The sequence below is a fragment of the Plenodomus lingam genome (genome assembly GCF_022343315.1).
Source record: "Plenodomus lingam strain CAN1 chromosome Unknown contig_7, whole genome shotgun sequence".
In the NCBI taxonomy this organism is placed as follows: domain Eukaryota; kingdom Fungi; phylum Ascomycota; class Dothideomycetes; order Pleosporales; family Leptosphaeriaceae; genus Plenodomus; species Plenodomus lingam.
The window spans coordinates 160,539-173,163 of record NW_027093971.1 but is presented as its reverse complement, the minus strand read 5'-3'; the positions used below and the strand labels follow the sequence as shown (position 1 = coordinate 173,163).

Here is a 12,625-nt window from a genome sequence, read left to right as displayed (position 1 = left end):
GCCTGCAATTGAGTCAGCATGCGGATGACCATGTGCTGTCGTGTAACACTGTATGCACGTCTGAAGTCCCCACGATTTGGATAGAATTCGTCCTACGCCAATCACCGCCGCAGCAACCATGTCATTCGAAGAGTTGGTCGCCGACCTGTCGAGAGACCAGAGTCCACTAGGCTGATCTGTCAATTTACAGTAGCCTACCAGGCTGTCAGGTTGACCTCAGCCTTGTCATACTCACCTCAGTCACCTCATCACTGTCGTGTACTGCACTATCTGTCTGTTCAGTTAGTCATGACCTAATCTTTAATCTCAGCTGCACCTCCCTTGTCCGGTCTTCGAGAGCTGCACATATGTTGCAACTAATCTCAGGACATGTCGATCTCAGGACATGTCGAACCCCCGGTTCACCGGAATAGTCATCACAGCTAACGCATGCGGTACTAGTATAACCCGAAGGCTTACTTTTCAACGAATACCATCCCAAGAACTTCAGATCAAAAAGATTGTCGGCTTCTGTGGCCTGCCGTTCAGGTCGCCACCGAAGCCTGAATTCAGCAAATAGCTGCTTCCAGCACCATTACCTGTGGTTGATATGCGACTCCACCGTTGATTTTCGAAACCGCCACACCCTTTCAAGTTGTGGATGTAGTCTGAGCTCGAATCAAGATCTTATATTGCGCGAAGTGGGCGGTAATATCGATGCTCTGTAGTATTCAGCCAAGACTGAGCAGGACCCAGGCTATACACGTTGCGTCTCTTCCTGTCCAGGGAACCGATCAGGCTATAAATTACGACATGAACGATGTTGACAAGACAAGATATACCTATCGATTATTTCTACCCACCCATTTTCGAAACAATTCCATTATAGACGCTTTACTAGTTGATGATCACAATGAACAAATCGTCGTCCTGCGAGGATGCACCCGAACCGGGATTCTTACAATCTCATACAGGTTTCTCCACTGTTGGTTATCCTAGTCTGGTTGGCAATTGGAAAGAGCGGAACTTGTTGAGCTTAGGTAAGTTTGCCTCTAGAGTAATATTCTTGACCTAGATGTGGTAACCGCCAATCAGATGGTGGTGGGATTCGAGGATATTGGACCCTCCTCGTTCTGGGGAGGCTCATGGAGGCTATTGGCCGCGAGGAACGTAATCAAAGTCCCGGACAGGTTCGCTACGATAGTTTTCATCCTGAACCATTTCCTGAACATGTCACGCACTGTGAACGGAGGCGCGAAGATGAAGAGAGCTCTCCTCGCCTAGATGCACAAAGATTTTTGCCTTGCCATTATTTCGATCTTATTTGCGGTTCAAGTACAGGCAGGTAAGTTTTCGAACCCTAGGTTGAACAATACTGATCCAGTCACTCTGGTGTGTAGTTTGATTGCGATCATGCTATGCAGATTTCGAATGACTGTTAAGGATTGCTTACTTGAATACAAAAGCATGGCTCAAAAAATATTTGGGAAGCCAAGATTTATATCTCAACTTAACATCGGAATTGTGCGCTGGCCAAAGTACAACGCTGCTGGCGTAAGGAAGGCGTTTGAAGAAGTGACAAGGCGTCGTGGCGAGAAGCCCGCAGCAAACCAACCTGGCGATGCAATGCCTTTGTTTCCAACAATACCCGGCACATGTTCAATGTTAGTATACCTGAACAAGAAATCTGTTTCATCATCAATGGCACTCATGGCCATGTTTAGGTTTGTGCCAACCAATCTCCGGCTTCAAAACAAAGAAACAAACGAAAAACGACTGTGTCTTATCAGGTCGTATGATCATGACAACCCCAGATCAGGGGGTAGATCAGCCCCGATAACGAATTTCGGAAAGGCCGACAATATGTGGATATGGCAGGTTGCAAGGGCAGCTACGGCTGCGCCAATGTATTTTACCGAGTTGGAGTACACGACCGGTTCAGATGACCCAACAACGAAATACTTCTATTCAGATGGGGGATATGGACCGAACAATAATCCCACATCTTTGGGTATCAAGGAGCTCGAAGCCATGCATGGTAAAACTGGCGTAGGAGCCATTGTCAGTATTGGTACCGCTAGGGCTGATACTGATCCCGGGAAAAAGTCCATAATTTACAGGATAAAGGAAGGATTCCACACAGCTACCGATCCTAACCCCGTTGCAGACATGGTGAGTGCTGAAGGAAGACCTCACTATTGGCGACTAAACGGCAAGACTGGCATTGACATTGAGCTGGATGATTGGAAGCTCAATGACTTCCTCACTCCACTCCATTTAAGAGGACGGAAAACTCTAGAAAAGATATTGCGGCATTTTCACAAGTGGGCATCTGACAACGAAAACCAAAGGATGATTGAGAAGTGTGCACAGGAGCTTGTGGCACGTCGTATCATGCGATCTCGAGATGGTGACAAGTGGTACCGGTTTGCCAACGGGGCTTCGCATTTCGAATGTAGGCATGAGGATTGCCTAACTCGCTACCGAACTCGCGAAGAGTTTTGCGATCATTGGAGAAGAATACACCAGCCCCATGAAGATGCCTACCGCTATCAAGACCCCGACTTCTCTATGTGGGTATACCCGCCCAAGGAAAGGCTACGGTAGTGGCAGTTTCTTTTGGTAGGAAAACTCTTAGTCGTCACACATGTTACCAAACTTGGCGGATGGGTGCCATTGTACATGGCTGTAAATATTCTCTCTCTAATGCACATATCAAACAAGCATAATGCGTGTTAAAAGGAGGCAGACGTCTAAATCTGTAGCACAGCGTCTAATGCGAAACGACTTCAGAGCCCGCCATGGGGCAGTCTCAGAGTCGAGGCCTGTGAGCAAACAATTAAACGATGCGCCTGTAAATTGTGAGAAATGCGCCTTACATCAGGCTGAAGGGACACCACATGACCCCTCGTTACCGCCCTATTTTTCGTGTCTTGCCTCCCATCCATCCATGAGGCACACTGCCCCCCCAATCTTGCCTTGGGCCTTCGACGTGTACTTGGCTTCAACAATGGCAGAGTTTACTAGGCTTAACAATTTGTGAAGTACGCGTCACGCTTGAGCATCTGCTGCTGCCAATATATGTTGCGTCCAAAGCTCAAATGCCACGTCTCCGCGGTCTCGAGGCGTTGCTTCGAGCGGCGCGTAATGTTTCGCAAATGATAAAGGTAGACCGTGTTCATCTCCCCATTTGACAAACCTGTTAAATTTACGATATTTGAATGGGCTAATGCTGTATGCTAGAGAGTCCTAGCAATCGCCTCTGACGTGTTTGTACGCTTAGCCACGCTGCCATACTACCGTCTCTACCACTTCAATACCAGCGATCCATTGGCGAGAATAGCAAGACTGGCCTCTGAACCAGAACCCAACACTAAGATCCTGCGTCGAGCCATTTCAGCATGGAGACTGCACAAGTTGAGTGAATTACAATTCATCACCATCGCCGTAAGTGTAGACGCCATCATCCAACAACCGCCGGTCTAACGTTTCTGCAGTGCACCGTCCTTGCTGCCGCCGTGATAGGTGCATTCTCATGGACAACACTTGACAACGCATACTGGCTCACGTACGGCTTCTGGCATAGCAGTCTCATGCTCTCCATTCTGGGTATCCTGCTTTCCGCCTCTGAAATCACCGTCTTGAGTATATTAGGCCCTTTGAACGCACGGGGAAAGGTTTCGCTACAAGAGTCACGTGTCAGGAGATACACGCCCTTCTTACTGTCGACATGCACGCAATCGGGCGGCTTTATGCCTCGGAGGAAGATGGTGTTTGCCTGGCAATGTCCGCTGATGTTCATGTCCTATTCCGTGTGTGCGTTCCTCGCCGGTCTGACTATTCTCGTGTGTACCCCGTTTATCCGAGAGAAGAGTGCGTGGGGTGATGGTCACAATGTGAGTGGTGCAAATATCATTTCCTCTGTATTCCAGCGTCGGGCTAATCAGCTGGCTCAAAGATTGCGACCATGTATCTCGCCATTTTTGCGGGAGGCGCGACCGCATTCGTTTTTTGCTCGTATTGGGTCTGGCACTATATGGATTTGGAATACGATGCCAATGATGGGGATGACTCCGGGGAGGATATAGGAGATTTGACTTCTCGAGAAGGCAGTGGCCCTGCGTTGAACTTGTACAAAATACCACTGGAGGACAGTATGCCAAGCGCAAGCTATAGTGCAAAGTCTGCAATAGTATGAGTGCGGCTTAAGTAGGACGATGTATGCTTGTCTTTTAGATGACATGGAATGCAAAAGGTGGACTTGGTAGGATTATCACTGCGATAGATTGAATGCCCGCAACTTTAGCAATTTATACGCGACTGTGGTTGGTGCTCCTCTGCTCTATCTTTCTCACAAACCAATCTTTCTCCCAAGGCCATCCCTCTCCTCAAACCAATCTCCCTACCCAAACCAACCACCCCCTCCCTCCCCTTCCCTCCAAAATAGCAACAGCATACAAACAGCACACAACACAACAGAAAAATACTCATGAGGAAAAGAAGACCAGGATCCAAGACGAGTAGTCAGAAACCAAAGATTGTAAACATTCTCCATCCCCACCCCTCAAAAACCTCAACTCCAAACCCAACTCCCCATCTCCCTCCAACACCTAAACCACCACCAGAACCACAAGCAAAACACCACTCCCCAAAAAACCCCCTCCAACCCCCAGACAAGCTAAATCCCTACCCCCCAACACTCCTAAAACTCCCACAAACTGCAAGTCTAGCAAAACAAGCCGTAAGAATCCTCAACATTGCTGCTTCCAAAAGGACTGCGAATCCGAAACCCGAAACTCGGTGGCTGAAAAGGTGTTTAAGTTTAAGGTTGAGATGAATGGCCCGACGACAGCACAGTACAGTACAGCAGAGCAGAGCAGAGCAGAGCAGAGCAGAGCAGAGCAGAGCAGAGCAGAGCAGAGCAGAGCAGAGCAGAGCAGAGCAGAGCAGAGCAGAGCAGAGCAGCGCACCACCCCACGCCCGAAAAAAAAAGAAAGCTGTACAGGATGTATGCATGCTACCTGATAACATTCCATATAATTCCCGCTTCGCCAATCGCCAATCGCCCATTCTCCAATCAGCAATCGCCCTCCCCCAAACCAAAAAACACATTCAAGTCCGAGCAGAAAAGAAAACCCAGGATACCATGCATACCCTACCGTGGCTAAACCAGCGAGACCGTATTAAACCGTACACGAACAACTCCACGCGCATCCACTCATCGCTGCAGAAAAGGAAGAAGAGGGAGAGAGAGAGAGAAGGTGAAGTAAAGTAAAGTAAAGTAAAGTAAAGTGAAGCAACAAAGAACAAGGGAAAACAAGACAACATGTCCCAACGCCAACCCCAGCCCCCTACCCAGCCATAACAACATCATCGTCCTCCTCGCCTTCAGCATCGATATCCATATCGTCGTCCTCGTCCTCATCTGCGTGTGCATGGGTATCGAGTGCGTTGTGAGCGTGGGCGTGGGCGAGATGTTGATTTTGAGTTTGAGAGTGCGAGTGTGCAGGAAAGTGATCATCTTCCTCCTCATCGTACTCTGCATCGACATCATCGTCTTCATCGTCCTCGGGCTCGCCGTCGCGGTTGTGGTCGTGGTCGTGGTCGTGGTCGTGGTGTTCGTTTGATGGGACATGGTTGCCGATATGATGATTGTTATTAGTATGCGCAGTTGCCGTCATAGCAGCAGCAGCGCGGGTATTTCCTTTTTCAATACCCGTACCCGCACCCGCACCCCTCGCCTTGCCAATCACGACACTGACTCTCGCTCTATCCCTCGGACTCCCCAACGAACTGGCACTGCTCCTCATACTTCGCCGCCCTGCAGCCGCACCAGCCGCACTCGCGAAACCGGCCCCAGGCGCTTTGACCGCACCGCCTTCGTCCCCAGCACCAGCACCAGCAGCACCAGCACCAGCCTCCTCCCCATTTGTCACGCTTTCACCCAGCCGACTCCTCGTCCTGCGTAACGAGCCTCTCACGGGCGTCCCTGCAGCTGCAAGAGGCGCATTCCGCGTCCCCATTGTGGGTGACGCCTTGCCATTGCCATTTGCATTATTCCCAGCTCCACCCCTAGGCGTAAGTCGGATGCGCGACACGGGCTGCACAGTCTGATGGCCAGCCCCAGTCCCAGCCAGTGACGGCGTCCCGCGCACCCGATTCGGTGTGCTTGTTGTGCGGCGGCGGGAGCCAAAGGGCCGGCCTGGTCGACGCCTTGGTGCGGGTTGGCCTGGGATCGGGGGGAAGATTTCGTAGCGGGAGGGGGGGATGGCGAGGGCGGGGTCGTTGCTGGTTGGGGTGTGGGAGCTGCCTGCAAGGGCGATTGTGGAGCCATTTGCCAAGGGGGTGTTTGGGGCTGGCGGTGTGGCGGCACCGTTGAGGGAGGTTTCGAGTGAGAGGGTAGGAGGGGTCGGGGAGGTGTGGTCTGTGTTGTTGGATCTAGCCTTTTCTTTTCCTTTGGATTTGGCGGTTGAGGCTATTTGGACGCCTTCCTCTGGGGCCGGCTTGTCTTGCTCTTCGACTTCGTCGCGCTGTTGGACAGTCTGGAGGGCAGGACCGTCTTCGTATTGGCCGAGCCGACCCATGACATAGGGCGTCCAGACCAGGCAGTCCGGGTTGATTTTCTGGTTGCCAGCGGCATTACATTTCTCAATGTATTGCTTGAAGTAGGGAATGTCCAACCGGAACGCATAGCTCTTGGTGACAGGGTCACGAACAAGGGCTCGCATGCCTTCCAGAGCAGACACAATGTCATCCGGTGTCATGCCAGTACGCTCGGAGAGGCTCGAAATGCTAATGTTGCTCACGTTCCCATGCTGAGCCAGCAGCTCTTCACACAGAACCAGGCGCCAGTACTTGCGATAACTGACGAGGCCCATGTCACTGAGTGGCTTCTCAGGACTGCCCGTCTTCTTCTCCACACGGGTGAGCAGGTAGGAGAACTCAATGAGATACTGCCCGTAGCCCTTGCGCATATGTATAGGAAGCACAAGGATACAGGAGACGTTGTTGAGGGAACTGGGTCGCTTTTCCTTGGAGAAGTAGCCTACAAAATGGCAGCCGTACTCGTCATTCTCCGTCATCACATAGAAAAGAAAGGGCTCCACATCGTAGTACAGCGTCTTGGAGCCGAGGAAGAGTTTAGCGAGGAGACAGAGATTCTGGCAGTAGACGGGATTCTTTCGTCCATCGACTTCGAAGAAGGAGTACTTGCGGTCGCGGTAGATTTCGTCGCCTGGAGGGTGCTTTGCAGGGCATTTGAGCTGCTGTGGATTAGCACGATACACACGGCATGAGCTCAAGACGTACCTTGTGTCGCCACGCTACATAGTCAGAGTTCATGTACTTTAGGCAGAATTCACAAATGTAGAGCACTCTGTTCTTGCTGTACTCCTCCGGGTAGGGTGCCGCGTGCCATGTATCGATTTCCCATCCACCAAAATTAACACATTTGATTTTGCTCGCAGTAGCCGCTTGCTTGGACGGGCGTGATGGCTCTGGAGGATAGAGCGCAGCCTGCTTCTCAATCCAGGCTTCCTCGGCCTTGGTGCGTGCATCTTCGAACCGTCTTCGATCGCTTTGGGAAGGATAGGTTTTTGAGGTGTCGGCGTCTGCTTCTGAGAGCACGCCTCCATAAGGCTTGCTCTTCGTCTCGTCGGGCTCGCGGTCGATGAAGCCATGGAAGGGTGAGGCCTGTACCTGTATGGCGGGATAATGTGAGATTTCTGGTGATTCTCTCGCTGCCTGTGCCGCTCGGCGATTGCGTTCTCGACGCTCTCGGTCCCTCTCTCGTCGCCGCTCTTGCCGCTCTTGCTCGACTGTGAGGGTTTTCTTCCTGGGCTTTGCAGTTACAATTTTCTGGACTTTCTCGTTGTTGAGATGAAAGGCCATGATCAGACTCAGCCCCTGCTGTTCTTCTATCCACGCCAGTGGCCGCTTGTCGCTCCTCTTAGGTTGACCGCGGCGAGCACGCGATGATCGAAGTCGAGCACCCTCTTGATCAGAGCCCGAGTGTGCTGCATCCTCTTTGCTTTCGCTCTCGTGGCCGTTCATGGTACTATTAGCAGCGCGCACACCTCTTGAGGATGGCCGAGGTGATGAGGCAGCGACTGAGGGCTGCACTGCCGAAGGGGAGAGTTCAGAGGACCGTCGCTTCTTCCTAGTCTGTCTCAGCGGTAGAGGTTCTTCCTCGTGTGAGTTTTTGCGCTTGCGCAGCGATCGTGGTCCGTCGGTAGGTTCGTCTGGGAGCAACAGCTCTTTGAATATTGAATGACCACCCGGATCCACACCGCGATATGAAGGCAGCAGTTCTTTGGTTAGCTTGTTACCGGAGGATAGTCGGCGACGCGTATAAGGCTGCTCTGGCTCCTGCTCGGCATCGCCGTTTGCATGGAGGTCATTCTGAATACAGGCAGTGCAGCGCCACTGTTTTGCATCTTTCCCTTGTTAGCCAGTGTCTTGTTTGCTCTCTGGCAAGCGGACGTACCGTCGTCGGGACCCAGCGTGTGATTGTCACGTGCGCATTGCTGGTGTGCTGCAGAACCTTTGTGTCAGCGGCTAGCTTCATAATGCATCCTCGCGATGGACTTACCATTGTCTCCACACACAACGCACGCAAGATACTCTTCAAATTCAGGGCTGGGGTCGTCATTTTCGTCTTGATTACAGTATCTAGTGCGAAATCAGTCGTTTGTTTTTGCCGGGGTTTTAGGTTTGGTGGAGAATACTGACGTGCAGGCATTTGGGTTGGACTTTGCAACTTCGTCTTCCTCACCACCGTCGTCTTCGGCTTGCCATTGATTTTCTTCCTCGGACTCGGCGCTGCTCGAATCGTCATCATCACTCTCGTGGCTAGGTGCGTCGGACAAGAGCTCTCCAGGCGCATCGTCGTCTTCGTATTCCACCTCTCCATCCGATGAGTGGGTCCTCCGTTGGGCTATCTTGACGGCGCCTACAGGTTCAGCTTCATCCTCGTCCTCGTCTACTTCTTCCCCCTCAGCATCTATGTCCGAGCCTTCTGCATCTGTTGTATGGCCTTCTGCATCTGTGTGGTGGTGGTGGTGTTCTTCTCCTTCTTCTTCGGCATGAGCCTGGCCGTACTCAACATGATCCATCTCATACTCTCCATCCGCGTCCATGTCCTCGGGCCCGGGGTTGCTGGTGGTTTGGCCCATGAGCCGACCGGGCTCAGCCATCGCAAAGGACACAACGGCCGCCAATTTGGAGGCAAAATAAGCCAGTGTTGCAGCTCGGGATGGGTATCAGGCCTGTGGCAGTGGGATGCGCACATGTAGGTGAGAGGGTCGGGGGGCGGTGTTTGTATGCAGCGTCGGGTGCGCGCGTCGAGCGTGTGTTGTGGCGCGTCGTGGCGAAGGGGGATGTCGTCCACCCGCGTCTTGATTATGAAAGTAGGATCGTGGAGTAGTTATGCGATGTGAAGAATGTGTCAGGACACCCTGATTCGAGGTGCGACGGGATTGCAGTCGCGTTTCTTGGTTGCCGTGGCCGAGGTCGAGGTGGCCTGTAGCGACGACGGTGAATTGTTCTGGCCGCCCTGGGCTTGCAGCTATCCTAATGCGCGGGTCGTCGGAAAGGGCAGGGCCAAGCGACACATGGAATAATTGAGGCTCGTCGACAGAGGGCGTGGGCGAAGAATGGCAGACGTCCAAAGCCTACTGCACCCGATGCGTGAAGTCGAGGGGAGAGGGCCCATGCTCGCGAGACGAGACAGGGCTCAACCTCAAGCTTGTCCTGACCACCAGAAGTCGACCCTTCACCAATCCAACCAACTTCGCCCGCCCGCAACACCACCACCACCACCACCACCACCACTGCTGCCACCACTGCCACCACTGCCCACACCCCGCCAGACTACTGTGGACACGACTACCACCATGCCTGTCCCTTTCGAGGCTCTGATCCCTTATGCCATCATGACCGGCGTATGCGACATCCCCTCTCCTCCGCCCCCCCACTGGCCTCCCCTCCCCAATTGACCGCGCATAATGGATGCTAACCGGCGGCGCTGCAGTTCTTCGCTTTCTCCGCCGTGTCTGTTGGGAAACTGCGGGAGATGCAGAATGGTGGAAAGAGGGCCAGGAGGGGGATCGATGCGTGGGACCAGGTGAGTCGACTTGCCATCCTTATCGCACAATGACCGAGGACGTGGCTAACCGCAATGCGACGACACCTAGCAAAGTACGACCGCTTCCATAATACATGCATGACTGCATTACCTCCGCCCATGCGACATGCTCACCAGACTTTGCAGTGATGGAACGCGACCGCCGATTGACGGGCTTCATGCGAGGACAGACAGACAAGCCGGACGCACCGGCAGGCTTCGAGGTCAACAATCCATGGAGGGTAGGCATGACAGTCGTGGCGACTTGAGAGCAATGCTGACAGTGACAGTGCGAAAAACGGTTCTTTTAAAGACAAGGCACTGTACAGGGCGGAAGAAGTCAAATGGCACAATGCATTCACATGGGGTAGTCGACGGTCAATGGCCTCGCCTTTGCTCGCCACAAAACTGTCGAAATTTCTACACAATCTCAGACACAAGTTGACGGATGCCGTCTCGCTCCGCTGCCCCAAATCTGATGCCAAAATACTTTTCCAAAGCATCCAATCTGTCTTGCTCGGTCTCGAAGTGGAGCTTCTCTGTGACATGTGCACCCATCCTGATCTTGAGACTGTTTCCATTGATATTCACTCTCCCCGCCAGCTCTCCCCTCTCATCCAGGATGGCCTTGGACGCCACAACAACCTTGGTAAACCAAGCCCGAGGACTGGTACTCGGGAACGCATTCATAATCGCAAAGTCCTGCGGGAAAAACTCCATTTCGGTAAAGGCGTACTTGAAGGCTCCCCACTCACTCTGCTCGTCGTTGCGAATCTCATAGACCCAGTAGCGCTGCTCGGGGTCCGAATTCGCCGACAGACTGCGCCATTGAAGTCGAACAGAAGCCGGGGAAATGTGCCTGTAGATGCCACCACCAGGGCGCTCCAACGGCAGGGGCTCAATGGGTCCGTACGGACCGACCCCGACGTCGACCTGGTACTTCCTGTTTCCAATGGTGACCAGATTGACCATGTGACTCAAACCCAACCAAAAATCCCCTTGACATACATGGCCACCTGCCGCGTAGACGGTGAAGCCGAGGCTGAGCAGCACAATGCCAAACAGCGAATTGTTCTCCATGCAGTAGCCCCCGCGCCCATTGTTGTCCGTCACCATCTTTTTGAAGAGCTCCTCGGGGTGCAGGGAGACATGACGATGGGCCGAGTAGTGCAGCGTTAGATTCTCAAACGGCACCGCTGCTAGCTGATATTTCTGCAGTGTGGTCAAGTAGGTCAATGCATCCGCCGGTTCCAGTGCGGAGACGTCATACTTGCGATCTTGTTGGGGTAATTGGATGCGATCAAAATACTGCGTGATTTGCTCTCTGGTATACGTTGGCCGTTGCGGTGGCATGGTGCTTGGGACTCGAAGTTTCGACGCGTTTTGGCTGGGGAGATGGGTGCGGTGGGTAAGGCTATAGATGTCAAGTGGGGGTCTGATGGTCAAGGTAGCGCGATGCAAGTCGACGACGAGAGGTCTGCTGATGTGGATGTGGATGTGTACAGCAGTCTTGAAGCCAAGTATAGATTCTACCAGCCGGTACCATCCGCGCTTGGCCGTCGCAGGCGTATACGGTGGAAAGTCAATGGAGCGGGACGGCGGTGCAAGAATTTGGCTGCCTGGGACGCGTACGTTGATCTTCGGGCACCTTGGCCTGCCAATATCCAATTCAAAATGATAGAAGAGCTGGATGTATGTCGTTGAGTAGACGTCAGGTCGACTTGGGACTAGGTTATCCACTACCTACGTTATTCTCTCGACATTGGTCCTCCCTGTAAGATGGAGTACCATGTACTACACATGGGTACTCCTACCACCAGGTAAGCTGTACGGCGTTTGGGGGTGATGCTTACCCATCTACATGTGTTAGATACACGTATGATGTGTAAGCAAGCTTCATCTTGTGGGGCGTGGGGTAACCGGTACCCGTAGGTGTCCATCTGCCAAGGGTTTTCCCATCAGCCACATGGGCACCTTCAGCAACCCTTGGACGCCACAAGTTGGCCGTATCTACGTGTAGACCCAACCAGATGAGGGTACAGGGAAGACAGCGAGAGGAAAATGAATGGATTGCATCTTACAGAGACTACGTGCAGGATATCAGTCGAGTAACAGTAGGTACAGTGTCCACACTTTGCTGTCCACCCACCATCGCTGCGACCCATCCCGATACAGACGACGACCATGTACGAGCACAGTCTGTAATAACAACTGCTACAACAGGCATAGGTCATGGTGCTATAAATAACCCCGCTTTACCAAACAGGATAGTCTCCAAGCATGGAAGTACATGACCGTACATTGTGTTCACTATAGAGCCTGAAAACCAGCGTCGTCGGCCATCATCACATCAAGGTTGGGCTGAAGGGTGCCTGCATGGGCCACTTTGCTTACTGTGTACATCGGCCCTGCCATAGGGTGACTGACAATCATCATTTGCTACTCTACTCCGTACAGCACTCGTTGAGCCGCCTACAGATTGGTGTCTACGCCGGTACCTGCCAAGAGGCGCTGGCGGCTGAC

The 12,625-nt window shown here is 52.7% G+C and overlaps 8 protein-coding genes across 8 annotated transcripts; 6 read left to right on the top strand and 2 right to left on the bottom strand.

Moving 5' to 3' along the window:
- Window positions 1-1,263: 1,263 nt before the first annotated feature.
- On the top strand, window positions 1,264-2,586 carry IAQ61_009899 (uncharacterized protein; the record flags this gene model as incomplete). Its single annotated transcript, XM_066098582.1, has 1 exon — window positions 1,264-2,586. One exon carries the CDS (start codon window positions 1,264-1,266, stop codon window positions 2,584-2,586), a length of 1,323 nt encoding a protein of 440 aa, XP_065951409.1.
- A 121-nt stretch (window positions 2,587-2,707) lies between these two features.
- IAQ61_009898 (uncharacterized protein) lies at window positions 2,708-3,465 on the top strand (the record flags this gene model as incomplete). Its single annotated transcript, XM_066098581.1, has 2 exons — window positions 2,708-2,833; window positions 3,223-3,465. 2 exons carry the CDS (start codon window positions 2,708-2,710, stop codon window positions 3,463-3,465), a joined length of 369 nt encoding a protein of 122 aa, XP_065951408.1.
- Window positions 3,466-4,468: 1,003 nt separating this feature from the next.
- IAQ61_009897 (uncharacterized protein) lies at window positions 4,469-4,816 on the top strand (the record flags this gene model as incomplete). Its single annotated transcript, XM_066098580.1, has 1 exon — window positions 4,469-4,816. The coding sequence occupies one exon, from the start codon at window positions 4,469-4,471 to the stop codon at window positions 4,814-4,816; it is 348 nt and encodes a 115-aa protein (XP_065951407.1).
- A 514-nt stretch (window positions 4,817-5,330) lies between these two features.
- Window positions 5,331-9,173, bottom strand: IAQ61_009896 (uncharacterized protein; the record flags this gene model as incomplete). Its single annotated transcript, XM_003837793.2, has 5 exons — window positions 5,331-7,241; window positions 7,288-8,414; window positions 8,465-8,512; window positions 8,570-8,649; window positions 8,710-9,173. The coding sequence occupies 5 exons, from the start codon at window positions 9,171-9,173 to the stop codon at window positions 5,331-5,333; spliced, it is 3,630 nt and encodes a 1,209-aa protein (XP_003837841.2).
- A 246-nt stretch (window positions 9,174-9,419) lies between these two features.
- IAQ61_009895 (uncharacterized protein) lies at window positions 9,420-9,599 on the top strand (the record flags this gene model as incomplete). Its single annotated transcript, XM_066098579.1, has 1 exon — window positions 9,420-9,599. One exon carries the CDS (start codon window positions 9,420-9,422, stop codon window positions 9,597-9,599), a length of 180 nt encoding a protein of 59 aa, XP_065951406.1.
- A 273-nt stretch (window positions 9,600-9,872) lies between these two features.
- Window positions 9,873-10,413, top strand: IAQ61_009894 (uncharacterized protein; the record flags this gene model as incomplete). Its single annotated transcript, XM_003837794.1, has 5 exons — window positions 9,873-9,920; window positions 10,010-10,102; window positions 10,173-10,176; window positions 10,250-10,344; window positions 10,393-10,413. 5 exons carry the CDS (start codon window positions 9,873-9,875, stop codon window positions 10,411-10,413), a joined length of 261 nt encoding a protein of 86 aa, XP_003837842.1.
- A 109-nt stretch (window positions 10,414-10,522) lies between these two features.
- IAQ61_009893 (uncharacterized protein) lies at window positions 10,523-12,042 on the bottom strand (the record flags this gene model as incomplete). The annotated part of the gene is made up of 3 exons (XM_003837795.2): window positions 11,956-12,042; window positions 11,850-11,874; window positions 10,523-11,788 (listed from the first exon to the last, which is right to left on the bottom strand). Exons 1-3 carry the CDS (start codon window positions 12,000-12,002, stop codon window positions 10,523-10,525), a joined length of 1,338 nt encoding a protein of 445 aa, XP_003837843.2. The 5' UTR covers window positions 12,003-12,042.
- Window positions 12,043-12,132: 90 nt separating this feature from the next.
- On the top strand, window positions 12,133-12,396 carry IAQ61_009892 (uncharacterized protein; the record flags this gene model as incomplete). Its single annotated transcript, XM_066098578.1, has 1 exon — window positions 12,133-12,396. One exon carries the CDS (start codon window positions 12,133-12,135, stop codon window positions 12,394-12,396), a length of 264 nt encoding a protein of 87 aa, XP_065951405.1.
- Window positions 12,397-12,625: the final 229 nt, after the last annotated feature.